This window comes from Phoca vitulina, unplaced genomic scaffold (genome assembly GCF_004348235.1).
Source record: "Phoca vitulina isolate PV1807 unplaced genomic scaffold, GSC_HSeal_1.0 scaffold5, whole genome shotgun sequence".
Taxonomy (NCBI): domain Eukaryota; kingdom Metazoa; phylum Chordata; class Mammalia; order Carnivora; family Phocidae; genus Phoca; species Phoca vitulina.
Window position 1 is genome coordinate 64,584,032 of NW_022589708.1, and position 25,542 is coordinate 64,609,573.

The 25,542-nt window shown below is 36.4% G+C and overlaps 1 protein-coding gene and 1 long non-coding RNA gene across 12 annotated transcripts in view; one reads left to right on the plus strand and one right to left on the minus strand.

Annotated features, from left to right (window-relative positions):
- Window positions 1-10,481: 10,481 nt before the first annotated feature.
- Window positions 10,482-12,721, minus strand: LOC116631709. Its single transcript, XR_004299242.1, has 2 exons — window positions 12,606-12,721; window positions 10,482-10,600 (listed from the first exon to the last, which is right to left on the minus strand). It is a non-coding gene; the product is annotated as an uncharacterized LOC116631709 (long non-coding RNA).
- An 83-nt stretch (window positions 12,722-12,804) lies between these two features.
- SUPT20H (SPT20 homolog, SAGA complex component) overlaps window positions 12,805-25,542 on the plus strand; it is a 37,526-nt gene continuing 24,788 nt past the window's right edge. For 4 of the 11 annotated variants that reach the window (XM_032403131.1, XM_032403137.1, XM_032403135.1 and 1 more), the window contains exons 1-9: window positions 13,035-13,232; window positions 15,077-15,173; window positions 18,075-18,110; window positions 18,780-18,838; window positions 19,107-19,173; window positions 20,524-20,653; window positions 21,642-21,745; window positions 24,529-24,645; window positions 24,866-24,919. In XM_032403131.1, the coding sequence (XP_032259022.1) occupies window positions 15,171-15,173; window positions 18,075-18,110; window positions 18,780-18,838; window positions 19,107-19,173; window positions 20,524-20,653; window positions 21,642-21,745; window positions 24,529-24,645; window positions 24,866-24,919 (570 nt within the window). In that variant the 5' untranslated portion in view covers window positions 13,035-13,232; window positions 15,077-15,170. Of the gene's footprint in view, window positions 12,973-13,034; window positions 13,233-15,076; window positions 15,174-18,074; window positions 18,111-18,779; window positions 18,839-19,106; window positions 19,174-20,523; window positions 20,654-21,641; window positions 21,746-24,528; window positions 24,646-24,865; window positions 24,920-25,542 lie in introns of those variants that run through there. The other 7 variants (XM_032403133.1, XM_032403142.1, XM_032403141.1 and 4 more) reach the window with 4 other exon arrangements.

Consider the following 25,542-nt stretch of genomic DNA (forward strand, 5'->3'; position numbering starts at 1 on the left):
GAAGCTTTTCATTTTAATGCAGTCCCAATAGTTTATTTTTGCTTTCATTTTCCCTAAGGAGACATAGGTAGAAAAACTGTTGCTACGGCCAATGTCAAAGATGTTACTGCCTACGTTCTCTTCTAGGATTTTTATGGTTTCAGGTCTCACATCTAGGACTCTAATCCATTTTGAGTTTATTTTTGTGTATGGTGTTACAAGTGGTCCAATTTCATTCTTTTGCATGTAGCTGTCCAGGTTTCCCAACACCATTTGTTGAAGAGACTCTCTTTTTCCCATTGGATATTCTTTCCCCCTTTGTTGAAGATTAATTGACCATGTAGTTGTGGGTTCATTTCTGGGTTTTCTATTCTATTGATCTACGTGTGTCTATTTTTTATGCCAGTACCATACTGTTTTGATAACTACAGCTTTGTAATATAACTTAAAGTTCAGAATTGTGATACTTCCAGTTTTTTCTTTTTCAAGATTGCTTTGACTAGTCGAGGTCTTTGTGGCTCCACACAAATTTTAGGATTATTTGTTCTAGTTCTGTGAAAAACGCAATTGGTATTTTGATAGGGATTGCATTAAATGTGTAGATTGCTTTGGGCAGTATTGACATTCTAACATTATTTGCTCTTCCAACACATGAGGATGGAATGTCTTTCCATTTCTTTGTGTCATCTTCACGTTCTTTCATCAGTGTGCTATGGTTTTCAGAGTATGTCTTTTATCTCTGGTTAGCTTCATTCCTAGGTATCTTATTATTTTTATATAGTTGTGAGACTGTTAATTTCTCTTTCTGCTGCTTCATTATTGGTGTAGAGAAATGCAACAGATTTTTATACATTGATTTTTGTATTCTGCAACACTACTGATTTCATTTATCAGTTCTAGCAGTTTTTTGGTAGTGTTTCTGGTTTTCTATATATAGTATTATGTCATCTGCAAATAGTGCAACTTTTACCTCTTCCTTGCCAATTTGGATGCCTTTCATTTCTTTTTGTTGTCTGCTGTGGCTAGGAATTCCAGTACTATATTGAATAAAAGTGGTGAGAATGGACATCCTTGTCTTATTCCTGACCTTAGAGGAAAAGTTCTCAGTTTTTCCCTATTGAGTCTGATGTTTACTGTGGGTTTTTCATAGATGGTCTTTATTATTTTGAGGTATGTTCCCTCTAGCCCTACTTTGTTGAGGGTTTTTATCATGAATGGATGTTGTATCTTGTCACATGCTTTTTCTGCATCTTTTGAAATGATCATATAGTTTTTATCCTTTCTCTTACTGATATGATATATCACGTTGATTGAACTGTGAATACTGAACCACCCTTGTATCCCAGGAATAAATCCCACTTGGTCGTGGTGAATATTGTTGGATTCAATTTGCTAGGATTTTGTTGAGCATTTGTTTTTTAAAGACTTATTTATTTATTTTAGAGAAAGAGAGAGCATGTACACGAGCGGGGGAAGGGGCAGAGGGACAGGGAGAGAAGCAGACACCCTGCTTAGTGTAGAGCCAGACTCAGGGCTCGACCCCAGGACTCTGAGATCATGACCTGAGCTAAAATCAACAGTTGGACGCTTAACTGACTGAGCCACCCAAGCGCCCTTGATTTTGTTGAGGATTTTTTTGCATCTATGTTCATGAGAGATATAAGCCTATAGTTCTCTTTTTTTGTGATATCTGGCTTTGGTATAAGGGTAATATTAGATTCATAGAATGAATTTGGAAGTTTTCCTTCCTCTTCTATTTTTTGGAATAGTTTGAGAAGAATACGTATTAACTTCTTTAAATATTAGGTAGAATTTGCCTGTAAAGCTGTCTGGTCCTGGACTTTTGTTTGTTGGGAGTTCTTTGATTATTGATTTTATTTCATTGCTGTAATCAGTCTGTCCAAACTTTCTATTTCTTCTTGCTTCAGTTTTGGTAGGTTATATGTTTCTAGGAATGTATCCAATTTGTTAGCATATAATTTTTCATAATATCCTCTTACAATTGTTTATATTTCTATGGTATTGGGGTTTTTTTTCCTCTCTCATTTGTGATTTTATTTGGGGTCTCTCTCTGCCCCCCCCATTTTATTATTATTTTTTAATGAGTCTGGCTAGAGGTTTGTCAATTTTGTTGATCTTTTCAAAGTAGTTCCTGGCTTATCTGTCCCACTGTTTTTTGTTGTTTTTTTTTTTTTAAGTTTCTGTATCATTTATTTTTGCTCTAATCTTTATTATTTCCTTCCTTCTGCTGGTTTGGAGTTTTGTTTGCTGTTCTTTTTTAGCTCCTTTAGGTATAAAGTTAGGTTATGTTATTTGAGATTTTTCCTACTTCTTGAGGTAGGCCTATATTGCTGTAAACTGCCCTCTTATAATTGCTTTTGTTGCATCCCAAAGATTTTGGATCATTGTGTTTTCATTTTCACTTGTTTCCATATAATTTTTTATTTCTTTGACTTCTTGATTGACCCATCCACTGTTGAGTAGCATGTTATTTAACCTCCATGTATTTGTGTTCTTTCCAGATTTTTTCTTGGGGTTGATTTCTAATTTCAAGCATTGTGGCCAGAAAAGATGCATAAAATAATTACAATCTTTTTGAATTTGTTGAGACTTGTTTTGTGGCCTAACATGATCTATTCTGTAAGTGCTTGAAAAGAATGTGTATTCTGCTGTTTTAGGATGGAATGTTCTGAATTTATCTGTTAAATCCATCTGGTCCAATGTGTCATTTATAGCCACTGTTTCCTTGTTGATTTTGTTTAAATGATCTATCCATTGATGTAATGGGGTATTAAAGTACCCTACTGTCATTGTGTTACTATCAATTACTTCCTTTATGTTTGTTAATAGCTGCTTGATATATCTGGGTGCTCCCATGTTGGGTCCATAAATATTTACAATTATTACTATCTTCTTGTTGGATTGTTCCCTTTATGATTATGCAGTGTCCTTCTTTGTCTCTTATTAAAGTCTCTGTTTTAAAGCCTATTTTGTCTAAATATTGCTACCCTATATTTCTTTTTACTTCCATTTACATGATAAGTGCTTTTCCACACCTTCATTTTCAATCTGCATGTGTCTTTAGGTCTGAAATGCATCTTTTGTATGCGGCATATAGATGGGTCTTGCTTTTTTATCCTTTCCATCACCCAATGTCTTTTGACTGGAACATTTTGTCCATTTACACTCAAAGTAATTATCAATAGATATATACTTATTGCCATTTTGTTAGTTGTTTTACAGTTGTTTTTGTAGTTCTTCTCTGTTCCTTTCCTCTCTTGCTCTCTTCTCTTGATTTGCTTTCTTTAGTGATATACTTGCAACACTTTCTCTCTCTCTCTTTCTCTACATATCTATTACCAGGTTTTTTTATTTGTGATTACCATTAGGTTTATATATAACAACTTAAGCATAGAGCAGTCTATATTAATTTGATGGTTGATTAAGTTTGAACCCATTCTAAAAGCACTAAATATTTACTCCTCTTCCCATCCCATGTCATATTTTACGTTCTTTTGTGAATCCTTTGACTAGATTTTTATAGATATACTTAATTTTGCTGTTTTTGTGCTTCCTACTTTTCTTACTCTTACTTATGGTCTTTCTTTCCCACTCAAAAAGTCCCCTTTAACATTTCTTATATGGCTAGCTTGGTGATGAATTCTTTTAACTTTTGTCTGGGAAACTCTTTATCTCTCCTTCTATTCTGAATGATAGCCTTGCTGAATAGAGTATTCTTGGTGCAGATTTTTTCCTCTCATCATTCTGAGTATATCATGCCAATCCCTTCTGGCCTGCAAAGTTTCTGTTGTAAAATCTACTGATAGCCTTATGGGTTTTCCCTTGTATGTAACTGTTTTCTCTTGCTGCTTTTAGAATTCTCTCTTTATCATGACTTTCTGCCATTTTAATTACTATGTGTGCTGGTGTGGACCTCCTTGGGTTGATTTTGTTGGGGGCTCTCTGTGCCTCCTGGATCTGGATTTGTTTCCTTTCCCAGTTTAGTGAAGTTTTCAGCTCTTATTTCTTCAAAGAAATTTTCCTCCCCCTTTCCTTCTCTTCTCCTAAAGGTATCCCTATAATGAAATGGTGTTAACACTTGATGGTGTTGCTGAGTTCCCTTATTTTATTTAGTAACAAAAGACATATATATGCATATATACATATGTAATATATAATAACTAACACATGTGTAACATACATACATATAATAACTATATTAAACTAAAATATATTGCTTAACAATATAGGGAAAGTGGAACAGAATGAGGGAACTGGAATAGAAGCTAGAGTTTCTGAGCTTAACCTAATTTTGTAGATTTAATATGTAGTCATATATTTATTTCACATTCTTATAAAAGTAAATTATTTAAAAAAATCAATTCCTAAAAACAAAAGCAAAACAAAACCAACCTGAAAGAAGCTATTTCAAATGTCTTTTTTTTAAAAAACAGAATTTGTATATGTATTTTTTATAGTATATACTCTAAGGACAAAAAAAAATCTTTAAATGTTACAGTGATCATACTGTTGATGGTAGTTTTGATGCTGTTATTCTGAGACAGTTGCAAATGTACTGTAGGACAAAGCAACGAGTCATTATTTTGGTGCACTTGCAGACCAGCATTTTTCACTGTGGGAGAAAGGCCATACACAAGTAAGATAAAGAATTTAAATAACCCAAAATACTGAATTTAAACTGAAATGCCCATAAATTTCATGATGTATATTAATATATTTATTTTTTACTTTATTTATACTTATATTTATTTCCTACCACTGTCCACTGAAATACCTAGAAACAATGACTAATCCAGAAGCCATGAACACTATTAGTGCCAGGTAATAGAGCCACTATTGTGCTCTACTTTCCCACTAAAAGGAATCAGGTCTCATTATAGGTGTGGGGCTTTCTTCACACAACAATATATGCTATAGACAGATATAGTCTTTATTCCTTTTTAGGGCCACAGATTACTCTATTATGTGGCCCTACCTTGGTTTACTTGGGTTACCTTTTGATGGAAATTTGGTTCCTTCTAGATCTGCGCTACCATAAATTGTGCCACAATGATAGACTCACTTTTCTATAGCTATACACTTTTGCACTGCTTCATGTTAATATATTATCTGTCCATTATATTCAAAGAAAGTTATGAGAAAAAAAGACAACTTTAGCAACAACATGAACAAAGCTAGCAGAGGGAAACCCAGGATGAGAAAGTAAGCAAAGACCTGTAAAAGGGACCTACAGCCATCCAGGTAAGAGTACAGTGAACCAGAATGCGAGCCATGGAAGGGACACCATAAGAGAGGAGAGGACAGACCCAACAGGTATTTAGAAACAGAATTCCAGGAACTTGAGGACTGGTGAGATATGCGGCCTAAGAGAGGAGCTCTCTAAGCCAGACTCTCGCCTGTGGGAAGTTGATGATCACCAGCAGGGAAAACATGGAAAATCTGAAGGAAAAGATGAGGAATTCATTTTGGACACTTCACATGTGAAAGGCCTCTGGTACAGCAAGTAAAAATGTTGAGTTACCAGAAATGGGTAAAACTGTAGATTTGAGAGTCTTTAGCATATGGGCAGTAGCCAAATCCATGAGAGTGAATGAATTTGAGCCAGAATTCTGAGAAAAACTCTATTTACATATGATATATATTGGCATATTGCATGTATGTGTATGTGTGTGCATGTGCATACATGTTTAACTGTTTATTTTGGACATCTTCAAACATATACAAAGGTGGAGATACAATGCACTTCTAATACCTCTTACTCAGTTTTAATAATTAACAAAAATTTCCCATTCTTATTTCATCTACCATGTATTTTCAAGCCAGATCCCAAAATTCATTTCACCTGTAAACACTACATTTTATATTTCTAATAGATAAGGTCCATTTTTGTTACTCCTATAACCAAAAAACCATTATTCCACCTAGTGTTATTGTATTAATTTGCTGAGGCTGCCATAACAAAATACCACAGATTTGTTGTGCTCTTATCTCTGGTGTCTATGTGCCCCAACCTCTTTTTACAAGGGTACCCATCATACTAGATTAGGGCCCATATTAACAGCTTCATTTAACTTAATCACCTCTTTAAAGACTCTATTTACAAATACAGTCACATTCTGAGGTACTAGGGGTTCGAGCTTCAGCATAGAATTTTGGAGGGGACAAAATTCAGCCCGTAACAGTTAACATAGCCAGTTTACATTCCATTTTCCTACAGTGGTTACCACATTATGTACTGGGTGGATTCTATTATCATGATATTACTTAACATGTTACTCTGTGCCTTCCTCTTTCAAGTAAACCAGCAGTCAGATCTGGAGGCTTCATTAGATTTAGAATCAATTTCTGGTTTTGTGAAAATATTTCAAAGAGAGTAACAATATGAAATGTATCACATCAGGAGGTACACAATACTTGATCATCTCACTTGCAGTACTATTAAGATTAATCAAGTGTTGTCAGTCTGATCCATTTTTATAAAGTTCCCTTTCAACCATCCACCAAATGGTTATTTGGCAAACATTAGTTATTATTTCCTTAGCCATGTCCAGTCTACTAATAGGCCCATCAAAGGCATTCATTTCTTTTATACATTTTTTGGTCTCTAACATTTATTTTTGGTTCTTTGTTAGGACTTTCATCTCTATGCTTATATTGTCCATCTACTCTTGAATGCTGTCTACCTCATCCCTTAGAGCCCTCAGCATTTAATCACAGTTTTAAAGTACCAATCTGATAATTCCAATATCCATGCAGTGTCTGGTTCTGATGCTTGCTTTGTCTCTTCAAACAATGTTTTTTGTCTTTTGGGATGTCTTCTATCTTTTTCTTGATTGCTGGACATATAAAAAGAACTGTTGTAAACAGGCCTTTCATAATGTAGTGGTGAGATTTAGGGGAGGTGAAGCATTCTACAGTCCCATGAGTAGGTCTCAGTCTTTCAGTGAGCCTATGCCTCTGAACGTGAACTTCACAAGTGCTTCTCAGTTTTCTGCCCCCATCCTCTCATATGTGGGATAGGATGGCTAGAGTGGGCTAGAGTTGAGTATTTCCTTTTCCCCAGGTCATCTAGGCTCTGATAAAACCCCAACAAGTTAGGCTCTGGTTAACGAGTTTCCTCTGAGGGCAAGCCTTACTAAGAAGAAGAGAGTTCTCTGGTTTATTTTCAGATGGCTCCTTTTCCTCTCCTCCTGTTGGAGCACAAGATTTTTCTCTGATATTTACTGTGAGAATCTTGTAGAGTTCTTGGAGGTGTAAATTTATAAAAGTGTGGGGGCTGCCTCATAACTCCGTCCCCCTGGAGCTTTTAAGTGTCAGAATTGTCCACACTGAGCCTCCAGCAATTCATCAACTGCAATTCAGGTTTCCCTACCCGGGCACTGGTTCCCATGGAGGTTGCTGCTCCAATACATTGTGATTCTATATTCAAGTGTCAGTCTCTCTATTTGGCGGGCATTATATGCCCTGTGACCTCACTTCTCTTGCAGATCTAAAAAGAGTTGTTGATTTTTCAGTTTGATCATCTTTTTACTTATTGTTGGGATGGAGTAGCAACTTCCGAGCTCCTTATATGTGGAACTGGACTTGTTATTTCTTAGAAACATTATTTTATTATGGGTTGCAAAATGGTGATATTATTATCATTCCTCCCTCATTTATTCACTGGACGTTTTCCATAAAAGTTTTTCTTCATCAACAATTTGGTTACTCTGAATTTCAGTTTATGTAGGAAAAGCAGGTTAATTGTTTTGCTTTTTTAACCATTATTTACCAATTTCAGAATAATGAACTGGTGTCCTAGCAATCTTCAGTGTGACTAGTGAGCTTTTTTTTTAAGCAATATTAAGAATTCATGTATTTTTAACATATTTAATGAGTTTCAATCCATTGCAAACACTTTTTAATTGTCCTTGGTGCTCCAAGTATTTCTTCTTTTGCCAGTAGGAGCCATTTCAAGCTGGACACTATATCATTGCCTGCAGAAACACATACATACAAATGCAAGCACATACACGCAAAGCCAAAGGATTCAGAATATACAGGCCTTCCCCTTCTCTCTAAGACCACACCTAGTTTCCCAACTGGTGGACATATGTTACATCCACTCACATTCCATTGGCCAAAGCAAGTCATACGGCAAAATGCAGTCACTAGGGTGGGGGAAGTATATTCTACCCAAACTGAAGCCATGACAAAAGTGAAATTTTTTATTTAAAAAATTGTGAATAAAACTATCTACCACACTGGGTGTGATGATTGGTTTTATGTGTCAGCTTTGCTATCCACCTATTTAATCAAACACTAATCCAGGTGTTACTGTGAAAAGAATTCTGTAGATGTGTTTTTCATCTAAAACTGATTGATTCTAAATAAAGAAGATTACTCTTGATGATATAGGTAGGCCTTTTTCAATCAATCTTCATAATACACAAAGGCCTTTACAGCAAAAACTGAGGTTTTTTTGGAAAAGAACAAATTCTCTCTCAAGACTGCAACATCAACTCCTGCTTGAGTTTTCAGTCTACCACCCTGCCCTACAAATTTCAGACTTGCCAGCGTTAACAACTGCATGAGCCAATTCCTTCAAATGAAAGAATGACCTTAACCAAAGCAATTAGACAAGCGAAAGAAATAAAAGGCATCCAAATTGTAAGGAAGAAGTAAAACTATCTCAATTAACAGATGCTATGATTCTGTATATAGAAATCCTAAAGAACATACACACATACACACACACACAATTATTAGAGCTAATAAATAAATTTGGCAAATTTGCAGAGTACAAGATCAACACTCAAAAACTGTGTTTTTTTTAAATACACTAACAATGAGTAACCCAAAAAGGAAATTAAGTGATAATTCCACTTATAATACCATCTGCTACGGACTGAATTGTGTCCCTCCAAAATCCATATGTTGAAGCCCTAATCTCCCATTTGATTGTTTTTGAGATAAGGCCTATAAGAGGGTAATTTAAGGTTAAATGAGGTCATAAGGGTAGGGCCCTGATCTGATAGCTTAGTATCCTTAAGAATAGACACCAGAGTACACCCCGTCTCCCTTTCTTTCTCTCCCTGCCCACTATGGAAGGACAAAGTGAGAAGGCAGCTATCTACAAGCCAGGAATAAAACTCTCACCAGAAACCATATTGGCCTTGATCTTGGATTCCCAGTCTCCAGAACTGTAAGAAAGAAATTTCTGTTGTTTAAGACACCCAGTATGCAGCATTTTGTTATAGCAACTTAAGCCAATTAAGATAGCATTCAAAATGATGGAATACCTAAGAATAAATTTAAGGAGATGAAAATTTTGTGTACTGAAAACCACAAAACATTGCTGAAAAAAATTAAAGAAGACCTAAATAAATGGAAAGACATCATGCTCATGAATTGGAAAACTGACTATTTAACACACCAATATTTGTCAAAGTTATCTACCGATTCAATACAATCCCTATCAAAATCCTAGTGGTCTTTTTGCAAAAATGGAAAAGCTGATCCTCAAATTCATATAAAGTTGCAAGGGAGCCAAAACAATATTAGAAAAGAAGAACAAAACTGGAGGACTTACACTTCCCCATTTTAAAACTACTACAAAGCTACAGTAATCAAAACAGTATGGTACAGATTTCTTCCTGCTATCCAAAAATAGAGTTCCTATGAAACCTTTTATAAACTGAAACGGCATAGAGTGAAGAAGCAATTAACATTAATTTACATGGAAAATTACAATTTTACATGGAAAAACAATCTCTCTCAGGCTTTTCTGATACTTTAGAACACATCTTGCTAAATGGATGCACAACATAAATCAAGATTAAGCACAGATGCTCACAGACACTGTGCAAAGCTATGGTGGCTTGATACCGAGATGTAGTTCCCAGAGAAAGAGCTTGGTTGTGCCACTCTTGCTGCTCAGGGTGCATGCTGCCTCTATAAAGGCTCACTACAAAACAAACGCTGAACGTTTTTTTCTCTTTTAATCTTTTGTCGTAAAAGCAAAAATTCTTTTCAGATTTCTTTCAATTAATGAAAACAGGTACTAATGTAGGTCTTTTGTAAAAGCAAAGTGGCATAACACAAATTTTGAAAAGATGGGGATACCTACACTGACACAGGATAGACATAAAGACCAATGGAGTAGAATTAACAGTCCAGAAACAAACCCATACAGGTATGGCAAACTGATTTTTGATATGGAGGTCAAGACCATTCACTGGGAGTAAGAATAGGCTCTTCAACAAATGGGTCTGGGACAACATGCAAAAGAATGAAATGAGATCCCCATTACACAACATATACAAAAACTAACTGAAAGCAAATCAATGACTTAAATACATGAGCTAAAATCATAAAACTCTTAAAAGAAATCCTAAGGGTAAATCCTACAGAATCAAAATTAAAATGGAGTCACTTATGATGGGGACAAAATGGTGTTGATCAATGCAGGCACATTAAAGAAAAACAAAACTTAGCCTTACCTGACAAATTGTAGTAACTTATGGCTCCTCTCAGAAATCAGCCCAGGACAGTGATACCCCCAAATGCCAAGTCTGTTCATGCCATCTTTGGACTTTCTTTTTTCTCTGACTCAGCTACCCTGACACAAATAAGAAGACCAAGCATCCAATCAACTGAAAAAGTCAAATAACTTCCATGTTTACCCCATAAACACCTTTTAACTTGAAACTCATTGCTCTCTTAGTCTTGAGTTTCCGAGTTTACAGGTCAAAACCACTGCAACAAACTCATCTTTCTGTTTTATTTTACTCAGTGTACAGAGTTTGGCTTTTGACAATCCTTATGAATTTGGATTTGGCAATGGGTTTTTAAGTATGACACCAAAAGCACAAGCCATAAGAGAGAAAAATAAACTAGGCTTCATCAAAAATTTAAGTTTGTACATCAAAGGACATTAGCAAGAAAGTGAAAAGACAACCTACAGAATGGAAGAAAATATTTGCAAATCATATATCTGATTAGGGTCTAGTATCCAGAATACAGAAAGAACTCATAACTTAAACAACAAAGACAACCCAATTAAAAAATAGGCAAAGGACTTGAATAGACAGTTCTCCAAAGATACACAAATGGCCAACACGGACATGAAAAGATGTGCAACATTACTAGCCTTAGGAAAACACAAATCAAAACCACAATAAGATACTATTTCCTACCTACTAGGATGAGTATAATTTTTAAAAAAGAAATTTGGTGAGGATGTAGAGAAATTGGAACCACCACATATTGATTGCTATTAGTATGTAAAATGTCTCAGCTGCTTTGGAAAACAGTTTTATCAATTTCTCAAATATTTAAGAGTAGAATTACCATATGACCCAGCATTTCCACTCCTAGGTATTTGATAAGCTCTCTCCATGATTCTAGTCTGATTTGTGGGACATGTATCAACCAGTTGTAGCAAGAATCCTAAGTCAGTTTACAAAGAACTGTGTATCTGGATCCCCCTGGATATCTGATCACCTTCAGTATCTGATCAAACTCTTAGTCCCCACCCTTGGTGCCTGATCAACCTAATCTGCCTTCAGTCAGAATCCCAACAAGTCAGTTTAGACAGAATGCCCCCTGACCCTTATTATTTCCTGTTAAGAAACTTCCGTCCACTGCTCTCCAACTCTGCTCCTTGGCTATAAATTACTATTTGTTCATGCTGTATATGTGGAATTGAGTCCAGTTCTATACTGAGGTCTCTTTCCCTCTTTTGCAATAGTTCCCGAATAAAATCTGTTTTTACCACTTGAACTATGTCAGGCTCTGGTTTTCTTTTAGGGTATATTACCCACCCACCCCCAAATTGAAAACAGGACTCAAATACAAAACAAATATTCATAGCAGCACCATACACAATAGTCCAAAGGTGTAAATAACCCAAATGGCCATCAATGGGCCAATGCATAAAACTGTGGCATATACATACAGTGGGACAGAATATAAGCCATAAAAAGGAATTAAGTACTGATACTTGCTACAAGGTGGATGGACCTAGAAAACATTATGCTAAGTGAAAGAAGACTGACACAAAAAAAAGGTCACATTTTCCATTTTGGGGAAATATCCAGATTAGGTAAATCTAAAGACTCTGAAAGTAATTGGTGTCTGCTGAGGTCTAAGAGAGGGAAAAATGGAGAGTAAATACTTAATGAGGGTGATGAAAATGTTCTGGAATTAGAGTTGATGGTTGCACAACATCATGAATGTACTAAATGCTACTGAATTATACTCTTAAAATGTTTCATGTTCTGTGAATTTCACCTCAATAAGAATAAAGTTTATACCCAACAACCAAAGTTGTTTAGAGGTGCAGAACTACAATTAGACATTGTAATGTATGCTGGTTATTTCCTTTCTGAATTGTTAGAACTCCTCAGTGAGGTTGCTTCTGTTTGTTTTTTGGAATTTTTTAAACATTAAATTCACTGGCATTTGACATACACTATCGAGGGCTGAATGGCTTGAACTATTAACTGTAGAAATGATGAAGTTCCCTTTCCGTTTGGATGGGCTGAGAATAAAAGCTCGTTCCAAGACTCTTTCACTCCAGAAATTCAGAAGGGCACCCTATCTTCCAAATAGCCACATCCTACCTCGCATTTTACGGGGCTGGATGCCGGGCCCGCGAAGGAGCTTCTGCCCCCCCCCGCCGGGCCTGAGTCCCCAAGGTCTTTGTGGGGACCCGCCCCGGCGACACCAGACTTTGGCGCACAAGCCTCCCGGGTGCCGCCCGACCCTCCCAACTCCACCTCTTCCGCCTGCGGTCCCCAGCTCGCCCCGCCCAGCGCGCCAGTCGGAAGTGCGAGCGCCGGAACAGGCCTATGACTGAGCTGCGAAGCTCCCGCGAGGGGGCGTACGGAACGAACCTGCAGCCTGCAGCGCGGGGCCCTTGCCCGCACGTCGCGTTCCGGCCGAGCCAGACGCGCCGTCATGAGGCCAGCGCGGCGGCGTTCCGCACAGGTGGGCGGTGGCGGGTGGGAGTGGCGGGCCCCCAGCGACGGTTAGGCGCGCGAGATCTTGGCTGGGGTCAAAGGTAAGCGAGCGGCTTCCCGAGTGGCTTTTCGCGGCTTTCCACAGAGCCGGCATCCCGCAGAAGGAAGGTGTTCCCAGAGACGGGGGCGGACTGGGCTGAGCCCTCGCACCCCGGGTAGTCGCCTTAGTTGACTCTAGCAGTGTTTCCAAGCAACGCTTTTCGTTGTAGTTTGACTTTTGGATTCCAGGTACGGGTATTTCCGGAAATTTCCAAGAATTTCGCGTAGCGCTTTGGGGGAGGGTTTCTTGGTATCCATATTGAATAAAGGCTGTTCGCCCTGCTGTTGAGTTATGGCGTTATGTTGGTAAAGCCTAAGTTGTTTCAAAAACAAAAAAAAACTCGAACAGTTGAAGCGTCAGGTCGGTCAGGAAAAGCAGTGGAATCGGTTGCTAGTTTTACAGTTGGATTCATTACTGGTCCTTGCCATAGTTACCGGGAGTTCAGAAATTAAGAGCTCGCTGTTCCTGGAAGCCATCTCCTGTAACCATCGCATCAGGAGGGGCTGCGTTTTCCTGAGTACCATACATTAAAGTCCCTGGTAGGAAAATAGTGATTAGCAAGATTTTCCGAGTTAGATTTGAGTATAGTGTACGAAGGTTGAGAACCATGATATGAAGTTAGATCAAAATTAAGAAAAAAAAATGTACATTAGTCTGAGCAGAATCCGATTTAAAATCTAAAAACGGGTGCTGGATTGAATGGTCTGAAGGTCGTGAGCTTTAGTAGAAAGAATCTAAGATTAAAAATTTAGAGGTCTGAATTCCAGTCTGTTGTGTGGTCTTGGGAAATTCCTTCGTTTTGAGTGCCTTATTTTGTAAAATGGAGACGATAATTACAATGGTTTTTTCACAGGGTTCTGGTAAATGCTGTATGCGGTCATAATGTTTGGTTTGTAAATTGTATACGTAGTTAATGGTTTTTGTCTGTAATACTTAAATAATTTAAAGTTGGGAAGGCTTCCTCTTCCCATCCCCCTCCCCAATTTAGTGACAGAGATTAGAGTCATCACATCTTGCTTGTACCTGGTGTACCTTCATCTTTAGATTCAGTGGTCAGAAATTTTCACCTTAACTTAAACTTATATCAAATCCATGAGCTGTTGGAAGGTAGGATTAATGTCTTACTTTTTAAATTATTATTCCTGGAACTTGGATGGTGCCTGTAATTTTTTCGTGTTTTTTGTTTTGTTTTGTTTGTTTGTTTGTTTCTTAAACCCAAACTGGCAAAACCTAAGCTTTGGGTTCACCAAAAACAAAAATTTCACATGGAAAATACTGTTTTCTGTCACTCGAGGATGTGGTTTTTATAGCTTAGTGGTGTGTAGACACACAAGTTAGAGGGAGTTAGGTAAAATTAGCCTTTGCATCACCTGGAGGTTTCAAAAAATTCTGATCCGTAGGCCCTACTCCAGACCAGTTAATCAGAATCACTGCATGAGTATTGTATACTGCATGAGTATACCACTTCTTAAAGCTCCCCAGGTTATTCTGTTGTGTAGCCAGGGTGAGAACCCATGTGTTAGAGGAATGAGATTCTTCAGCAATGTATCCAGTTTGCTTGAGGAGGGGAAGGGCTAGAGGGACTGGAGCTGTATCTGCCAAATGTAGCTTCGGATATTTGGGGGAATATCTTTAGAGGACTTTTATTAGCAGGTGTGATGAAATGTGTGATTTGTAAAGTGAACTGTACAGGGATGCAGGTTAGTGGATAGACTGTTAGAATAATCCATAGGAACAATGACAGTAGCAACAGTGGTGATGGAGAGGAGAAATTTGAAGACATTTATTCTTTTCTCTCCTGGATGTTAAATTTTTTGAAGAAAGCAAGTAATGATTATAATTTACCTAGTTAAAACTGTACTTTTCAACAATTGGAAAGACTCTGATATGTGATTTTTATTGTTGCTGATTATTTAAAAATGTGTTCAAAAATTTCTATTTCTCAAGTAATTTTCCTTAATAACGAGATAATCTGATTTCTCTTAATCACTTTATGTTAATGTGGGGGCTTTTGTTGTTTTTGCTTTTTTAGCACTATAAGATTGATATTAAAGACATGGTTTTCACCCCTCTTCATCAACGCACATAAGTTATCTCTTCTTTTTGGACCCCTATTTTATACCACAATGGTAAGCTGTAGCTCATTATGTTCTTATTTGTGTTTTAGAGTGTTCTCTTTATCTCTATAAAAATATCTGTATTACAGGTACAGAAATAAATACTCATGTATGCCTAAGTTACCCTACCTAGGAAATTACTTAGCGCTCACCTGCAAAATCTTCTCTAGAAAATAGGGAGCTCATCTCTCAATTCAATGTTATAATTATGTCTAACTTAAAAAGATAATTTGTCCTTATGTTTGTGAAGCATTAAAAAATACTACTTCACCTGCCACAGTCAAATCACTGGCAAGGAGGATGGGTATAAATACGAATGACTTGGAGGGGGCACAGGTTTCTCATATTTTAAAGTTCCTCTTAATTTAGATTGTTGTTGTTGTTTAAAAACAAATGTAACCTGCTTACCACAAATAACATTTAAAGCAGAATCAATGTTAGCCTTCTAATGGCACATTTCTGTTCACTGACTTAACAGTCGTTAAACATACTTGGGGCTGGGCATTTACCTTTTGCCATGAAAATATTTAAAAACAAAGGGGAAAAAAAAATCACTTTATTGTGTTTGAAAGAAGCAGCAGCATTTAACAATGAAAAAATAAACACTGACCACAGTGCTGAATAAACCTTTGAAAACGTTTATCCTCTCTTCTGATCTTGCCTATCCACCACTGCCTGTTAGAGAAAAGTAGAGCTGTCAAAATGAGGGGCTGACCTCACTTAACATCTTGCATCCATATTAGCTATCACTTTCCTCTCAAGTGTTAGAAGGAGGTAGTGAATAAATGATGCTTATAAACATAAGCAGTTATATCTCACTAGAGCTTTTGAAGTTTTGATTTCAGAGGATGAGACATTTACTTGAGAAGACTAACAATAGCCAGTTGTCCTGGAGTATACATTTGATTGTGTTTATTATAATTTTTTATATGAACTTATTTTAAGATTTTTTTTTTTTTAAGATTTTATTTATTTATTTGACAGAGAGAGATAGTGAGAGCAGGAACACAAGCAGGGGGAGTGGGAGAGGGCGAGCAGGCTTCCCGCTGAGCAGGGAGCCCGATGTGGGACTCGATCCCAGGACCGTGGGATCATGACCTGAGCCAAAGGCAGACGCTTAACGACTGAGCCACCCAGGCGCCCTATTTTAAGATTTTTATGACCAAAAGAATTAAAAGAACCTTATATACTTGTTAAAAGGGCATATCTAGAGTTACAGTTTTGTGCTGGAAAATGGTTTATACTTGAGAATGTCACCTTGAATCCTGGGAACCAATTTCATTAGGAATCTGCTGCTTATAAGATTATTTTCATAAATTAAATTGGTATACATTTATTTTAACTGAACTTTTTGAAATGATGGCATATTTTAGCCTTTTTTCACTTTTACATTTTAGATGTTTGGTAATGTGAGTGGTTTGTTTTGTTGTTGTTGTTTTTTGGGGGGTTTTGTTTTGTTTCTTGCAGTCTAAAAAGACCAGCTATTTTTGTCATCATATGAATTCTCCATCCCTAGAGCTAGGGTGGCAGGGTCACTTAAACCTTTCCATGATTTCCAAAGGCTGGCAGTATTTCTTTTTCCCATTGCTTTCTTGGGATTTTGGTGGGTGCTAGTTTTTAGCCCATAGAATTTAGTAGGTAGAATTACTGCAGTCTACAAAATAAAATAAAATAATTTAGGCCCTTGTTAATAAAAAATGAAAGTTCTCTGCCTCTCAGTGGAATTAAAAATTAAAGACTATCATTGTGAATGAAAAATATTGTAACACTGTATGGTACCCAAACCATAAAATTAGAAAGAGATATCACTGGTGTTAAATTTACTTATTTAGGGGGGCCTGGGTGGCTCAGTCAGTTAAGCGACTGCCTTCAGCTCAGGTCATGATCCCGGTGTCCCGGATCGAGTCCCACATCAGGCTCCCTGCTTAGCAGGGAGCCTGCTTCTCCCTCTGCCTGCTGCTCCCCCTGCTCTTGCTCTCTGTCAAATAAATAAATAAAATCTTTAAAAAAAAATTTACTTATTTAAAACCTAGTACTCTTTATTCTTAGATATCATTACAAAAGAAAATTTTACAAATGAGGAAAACAGAGCTTACCTTCTTCTCTTGCCTTGATAAAAGGGTCTCAGAGAAATGGATGAATGGGTGGGAATCTGTTCTTTATTCTCAGGCCCGACGTGCAGTAATAAAACTATTATTTCATTAATTTTAGATGCATTTTCTTATACATTTTAATATTACTGAGTCAATGAGTCTACAATTAAGGACATCTTGCAGTTATAATTGGCTGCCGTTTTTTCTTAATATTACCTAGGATACTGATGCATACTTACGGTTGATGGTATCTTAAAGTCATTGAAACGTGGTGATGATAGCTATCATTTATTGCATTTCTACTGGGCACTGACCTAGAAACCTTATATTATAGATTCTCTGCATTAAGATATTAGGAATTTCTAAATTGGTGTTAGGTACCAGTATAACAGCACCCCCGATTTTCAGGATTCCTAGCAAATTAGGAGAGTTAATCTTTGCTTCACTTTAAGTGCATACTTGATGGCTGTATATTTTTCTGAATGGTGTTCTTAGAATGTTGAAGAACTTGAAGTTTGTAGAATGGTAGTAGTTTCTATATCCAACCATTGGCTATGTATTAGCCTCCATAAACACTAGCCAGAGAAAACCATTTTAGCATTTCTTATATAATTTATTGTCATAATCAGGTGCCCAAGACTGACATGATTTTTCTTTGTAATATATCTTGAGCATAAAGTGGGGTGGGTGGATATAAAATAAAGGAAAATATGTTAGACATGTTTTAGAAAATAAAAATGTATATAAACATTTAACTAGAAGTGTTATATTATTTTTTGTGAAAATAACTAATACCAAATACACTATTTACTTTTCACAGCAACAAGCTTTAGAACTAGCTTTGGATCGTGCTGAGGTGAGGTGTGACTAAGTTACTAAGTTGAAATAGTGTTGTCTTAATTTACAAAACTCAGTTTTAAGAGATTTTTGTATGTGGTTCTCAGAGGAGTACATTAACGTAATTTTAGGATAAGTATGCATATAATTTTGCTATAAATAAAAATACTTTGTGATGAGGTTTGGGTCATCTCTTATTTGGAATTCTTAGATAATGTAGAATAAAAATTATTGAACAAAGACATAGAATTTCTAAAATTATGTTTTCCTTTTTGTTAAGTTTTCTAATTGCTCAATTAAAGGGGAAAATAGTTCAAAAATACATAGAGTGTTTGCAACTGGATATGCTGTGCATATTCTGAACAACCATAAAACATTTTGAAAATAATTCTGACCTGTGAAATCATAGTTCTGAAACTGTATGATTTTGCTTATATCATAGCAGTGAAATATTGTGTTAAATTTTAGAACAGTTTAAATTTCACTTGTTTGTAACATAAATTTAGACGTTAAGTAGTTTAAGGTATGAGTAGTTAAGGTTATTTTAATATGAATCAGAGACTTGAGTGACTAGTTTTTTGGTCTTAACACATGTTATAGGTATACTTACATTAGAGCTGTTCATGCAATAGAGCTGTTCATGCACTAAGCAAAAGGCAAGCTGTTTTCATAAACTTTTCTTTTTTAGTATGTCATTGAAAGTGCCCGACAGAGACCTCCTAAAAGGAAATACCTGTCTAGTGGAAGGTATGAATACTTAATTGATTGATATCTTTGATTATTGAAAATATGATGATAGCTGCCACTTACTGCATTCCCTCTAGGCACTGTGCTAGAAATGTTAGAGGTACTTTACATGTATTAGAAATTTCTAAGTTGATACTAGCTACTATATCCAACCCCACTTCACCCCCAGTTTGGGGGAAATTGGGGAAAAAATTAGGGAACATTTCAAAATAGCATTCATTTTATGATGATTATAATAGTCACATTATTTTGTTTCATTAAATTTTAGAAAATCTGTATTTCAAAAACTTTATGACTTATATATTGAAGAATGTGAAAAAGAGCCTGAAGTTAAGGTAAGTATAAATTTTTTATGTCATTATTGCTTTTGAAATGTAGAGGAAGAGGGACATTTGAAGGAGTTAAATTTGAAGCACATCATGATTTATATTTTTGTGAGTGAACTAACATCTTTTCCAGCCAAACTAGCCAATTCTGCAGCTGACCCATAACCTTGGCTAATCTGGCACTGGGTAGAGATCACCTGCTTAGGTAAGAGAGGTGAACAGTGTTTGCCAAGTAACGGAAAATATTTCCTTGAGAAGCCCAAAGAAGCGAAGTCACCGTATATATTATCTTTTGCTTCTTTTCCCCCTGATAAGTGATTTGTAGGCCAAAGACAGGAGGAAAAAAGTAGCTATTTCCTCAGGGTGATTTGTACTGGAAAGGTTATAAGGACGTGTAGGAAATTCAGGTATGATAATAAAAGATGAATTTGGTCACAAAAATTAGTTCAGGGCTAGGTTAACTTAACTCATTTTTATTTAGTATAAAAGTATGGGCAATAGAAATGTAACAAATTGATTTCTTGATATCTTTTGGATTTGGGGGCTATAAGAGCCTTAAAAAGCTCTATGAACTTCTTTAAAGATGAATACCATTGTGCTCGCTATGGCAGCACATAAGCTAAAAATGAATACCATTTGGGGCGCTTGGGTGGCTCAGTGAGTTAAGCATCGGACTCTTGATTTCGGCTCAGGTCATGATCTGAGATCAAGCTCCGTGTAGAGCCTGCTTAAGATTCTCCCTCTGCCCCTTGTGCTCGCTCTCTCTCTCTCTTAAAAAGAAAAATACCTTTTTACCTTTTAGGCAAAAAAATTAGTGGAATGCCAATAATATCTAGCCTTTAAAATCTTAACATGGGGAAAAATGATAGATAAGCTAGGTGTCTTTGTTGTTTATGCCAGAAAATATTTTTAAAAATGGACACCAGTAACAGTACAATCAAAGATGATACCCTAGATTCTTTATGTGTAGACTTATACTTAATAGAAACTAAGTATATGACATGTATGTTTTATATATTTGCCTTCATGGTTTTGCATTTTATTCATTTAAATATTTTTGTTATATTTTACTTAAACGCAAAGATACGTATTTTATGTATCAGTTTTTGTTTTTATAGATCACTTTTTTACTTATGGTATGAACTCATTTGTATAAAATGTAGTAATAGACCAAAATTGAGTTTACAGAGATGTGTCTTATATTTGGTGGCTGTAGTGTTTGTGACTCTTACCCATATATTCAGGATCATAATGTGGAAGGAGCACTAAAAGATTAATTCAGGTCTGATTTTGTTATATCACAGCATTTTTGTTAAGGTTACGCCAGATTATTTTCATGAGCTCTGTCTCTTTTTAAAGCAGAAATTAAGAAGAAATGTGAATTTGTTAGAGAAGCTTGTTATGCAAGAGACATTGTCCTGTTTAGTGGTCAACCTATACCCAGGAAATGAGGGATATTCTCTGATGCTCAGGGGAAAAAATGGATCAGGTAAGAACCTTCAGAGAGCTGCAGCCACAAAAATCCCTTTGCAAGAAAGGATGTGCTATCTTTTAGAAGTAGTTTTTTAACGTGCAAAGTGGTCTGTCCCTCAGATCAGTGATGACTTGATAAAGAAGACATGAGCCCAAATTTTCCTCTTTTTGAAGTTTTGTTAGAAAGTATCTGTAAGATGATTACCTTCATGCATATGCATTTGAAGAGAATTCTAATTGAGGTAGGTCTTTGAAGTTAAATTATATAAGACCTAACCTTTAAATAATTGACACAATTTTCTTTCTATTGCTATTTACATTTTAAGGTAGCATGAGGTGTTTTTATGTTTTTCTACTGTATTTTGAGTATACTCTTGGTTCTGAAACCTTCAAAATAAAGCAGATTTGCTGCCTTTTGAATAATTTTCTTATTTAGTAACATTTATTTCTATTAATGTAAACTTGAAAATAGTTTTGAAATGTAAGCACTCTTAGATTTCACTAGAGAGACATCTAGAAATTTGATATGGTGGTGATGATGTGGGTCCAGTTAAGGATCTTTTTCTTTTGTTGATAATTATAAAACGTAACAGAGAATCTTGTTCTGTAAGTGACTATTTTTCAGATGAGATAGCAAATTATCATACTGATTTTCAGATTAGATTAAGTAGCCTTCAAGGGACTTTCAGTTACCAGTGTTGGAATTTTATCATATTCTGATTATTGTACTGCTGGCTGTGATTTGCATTATGTTGTTATGCCAGATTTTTTTCCGTAGTGTGTTGTGGGTTTTCTCCTTTCTGGCCTAAAATTGTATACAGTTCACCAAGTCTTTCAGTAGTATGTGAAGTGATTCATTTATAAGACTTAAATAAAGAAAGACCTTTGAAAAGCCTTTGGGATTTATTCTCTTTTTTTTTTTTATGTAAACTCATTTAAATTACACAACTAAGCTTTGCAGTAAGCCTGAACATTTTTCAGAAACTTTGTGTTTTAATATTAAGATTCTGAGACCATTCGACTGCCTTATGAAGAAGGAGAATTGCTTGAATACTTGGATGCAGAAGAATTACCTCCTATTTTGGTTGATCTCCTAGAAAAATCTCAGGTACAAAATTTTTCTCTTTAAAATGTCGTTAGAGAGGCACCTGGGTAACTCAGCCGGTTAAATGTCTGTCTTCAGCTCAGGTCATGATCTCAGGATCTTGGGATTGAGCCCTGCATTGGGCTTCCTGCTCAGCAGGGAGTCTGCTTCTCCCTCTCCCTCTGCCACTCCCCCTGCAACCCCTCCACCCCACTCATGCTCGTGCACGCTCTCTCAAATAAATAAAATCTTGGGGAAAAAAATAAATAAAATGCCATTAGATTGGTCAACTCTATGGCATTTATTATAAATGATACTTAATTATGTTCTTGATGGTGCTTAGAACGTGAAGTGAGACATTAGACATAGTTATATGGTAACCCATTTTATTATGGGATACTCACCTTTTAGGCTGTACTGAAATGTGTAGATTTAGTTAATTCTTCTAAAATTGCTTTAACAGTTAGCTCATTTGTTGGAAATCTGTCTATACCTACAATCAAGACTATGGGAGAAACTATTTACTCCTTGGTTTCACTCCAGCAATACTATGTACTTAGGAAAAGAATAGAATTTCCATTTTCTCCTAGTCCTAGTCAACTGCATCCACATCTCTTTTCACACTTTCTGCCTGCCTCTCTGTTAAAGTGGATGAAGTATGCTATACCTAAGAAATCTCCTCTACTTGTATTCTGGTCACTTTTCTGTTCTCATCTTTTTTTTTTTTTTTAAGATTTTATTTATTTGTCAGAGAGAACGCGGGGAGCCCAGCAGGCTCCCTGCTGAGCAAGGAGTCCGATGTGGGGCTTAATCCCAGGACCCTGATATCATGACCTGAGCCAAGGGTAGCCACTTAACCGATTGAGCCACCCAGGTGTCCCTTCTGTTCTCATCTTAATTGGTCTCAACAGAATTCAATGCAATGACTGCTTCCTCCTGGAAACACTCTTCTTTTGTCTTCTGAGACATCACATTGTGGCTTTCCTCTTCTCTCTATTCCTTCCGTCTTCTTTACTGTCATCTCTGTTCCCTTCATAAATGTGTGAAGGTTTCAGGGTTCAATCCTGCACCCTCTGTTCTTTAGTAACACTCTGTCCCTGGATGATCTCAACCAGTGTCATGAGTTTTAAAATGACATTTAATCCCTTTGCTTATATCTCTCTCCATGACTATTCCATCAAGCTCCAAATTTATATTTACTAGGATATGTAATAGGTTCCTCAAACTTAACATGACGAGAACAGAAATTTTTATTTCTTACCCCCAAACCAGTTTCAGTCTTTGTAATCTATGACCCTGCTTTCCCCTTTCACAATCAGTCCATCAGCAAATGTCACCTGTACCTTCAAAATATATATGTTCGTGACCTGCTGTAATTACCTTGCTGAACTCTTTGCTTTCATTCTAAAACCCCAGAAATCAATTCTCCACAGACAGCTAGATTAAGCTTAAAAAACAAAAAAAAATTGGAAAAAAAAAATTCTCAGCGTAAAATCTTCAGTGTCTTCTCACTGTACAAAACCCCTGTGACCTTGTCTTCATCTCTTGATTCTCATCCCTACTCACTACGCTGCAGCCATCCATTGTTCTTTACATACTTAAACATGCTAACCTTATTCCTACCTTAAGACCTTTCATCTGCTGTTCCTTGTGTTTGGAATGATCAGTGCCGGGTGTCTGGCCCTTTTGTGATTCAGGCCTCACCTAAAAAGTCATTCCCTCAGAGAAGTTTTTATCTGAAACCACAATCTAAGTTAGCTCCTCCCTATTTTATTTCCTTTCCAGCATTCATCAGTATCTAAGATTATCTTATTTCTGTACATGTTTATTGCCTGTCTTCCCACACTAAGAGCAAATGTTCTCCCACCACCACTGTATCTGTGAAGCTTCTTGGATAGTGCCTGGCATATAGTTCACATTGTCGTGGCTCAATAAATACTTGTTAAAAAGAATGAGCATAATAACAACGCGTAGCAAAGAAAGTCCCCAGTAAAAGTTCTGAAAGGGCGAAAAAACATAGTATTATAAGTGCCTATGGCAGGTTGTGATTAGCAAGACTTGAGTGAAAAAGGTTCTTACCTTTGGACTAGAAAACAATATGTTTAGCTGAAAATTATTATTTGAATTTATAGTTAGCTTTCTTTTATTAATAAAGTCATATTTATTGGAAATCTTAGCAGAGCAAATAGTAGTCGTATCCAGAAACTGAAACTCTGGCAGGGTTGATTGACAATTTGTAACGAAGACAAAATTCATAAAAATGACAAAGTTAGCAAAGTATAGCTGTGAGCCAGTGAGCATCAAGAACAGCATTTCTAGTGATTTGTAACATTAATAGTATATAAATGCCAAAACTCAATCCATAACTAGAATTCATTAAGTTGATTTTAAACTGCTTCTTGAATCATAGTGATGAACATAAAATAATTCCTTGAAAAGTTTATATAGTGGTAAATCCACCAGTAAGGAAGGTCACTTAATATTATGTGAGTGGCGGGCGCCTGGGTGGCTCAGTTGGTTAAGTGACTGCCTTCGGCTCAGGTCATGATCCTGGAGTCCCGGGATCGAGTCCCGCATCGGGCTCCCTGCTCAGTGGGGAGTCTGCTTCTCCCTCTGACCCTCCCCCCCCCCATGCTCTCTCTCTCTCTCTCAAATAAATAAATAAAACCTTTAAAAAAAAAAAAAAGATTGTGTGAGTGGCCAGAAGTATTGCATAAGCATGTAAAGAACCTGAAACATTGAATGTAAGCACTCTTATGTAGGCTTTTAAAAAATGACATTTACTTAAGTGTTTTCACTCAAAACAGGTTAATATTTTTCATTGTGGATGTGTCATAGCAGAAATACGTGACTACAGGCAGTCCAGTAATATGAAGTCTCCTGGTTACCAAAGTAGGCATATTCTCTTACGACCAACAATGCAGGTAAGGAATGTTTAAGTATTTTAGGGGCGCCTGGCTGGCTTAGTTGGTGGAGGAGTGGGTGACTCTTGATCTGAGTTGTAAGTTCAAGTTGGGAGTAGAAATTACTTAAAAATAAAATCTTAAATAAAGGAATTTTAGTTTTTATTTAGAGTTTTAGTTATTAAATATCTTCATATGTTTCTGTATCTATAGTATTTTTTTTAATTTTTGTTTTTTGTAGACTTTGATCTGTGATGTACATTCAATAACAAGCGATAACCACAAATGGACCCAGGTTAGTTGTTTTTTAATCCCAAACAGGCAAATAAAGGAACAGTACTTAACATTAAGCTAAGCAAAAGATATTTTAGTCGTAATTTTATTCAAGAGTAAATTTGCGGATTCCCCTTTATGAGCTGTAGAAATCGGGGGTCTCTTCATCCATGCAATAATCGCTCAAGGAACTAAGCAGTTCCATCCCATTTGCTTTAGGACCATGGTGAAACAGGGTCAGGCTGACCTGATCTGCCCAATGTGTGAAACTTAGTTTTTTATCCCCTCTCAAATAGAAGAAAAATACTTGTTTTTATACCATGGATACAAATAGATAACTGGTTTTCTATAATCTAGGATTCTAAAGCAGGTCTAGCCTGTCTCTGCCGTTCACACCAGTTGTAGCACTAGAACTTTGAGACTAGCCAGTTAACTCTCCAGTGCTGGCTCAGTATATATTTGGTGCCCACTCACAAGAGTGTTGACTTATTTGTCTGCTACTATAGAGAGGAATAGTTACTAAATCAAAATATCAATAATGAAAATTATCTGCAAAATGTGGTTATGAATAAGATGTAGTCATCAGTAACTGTCAAGTGTTGTGTTTTAGTTTGGGCTACAATCTTTTCGCCTGCAAGGTTAAAA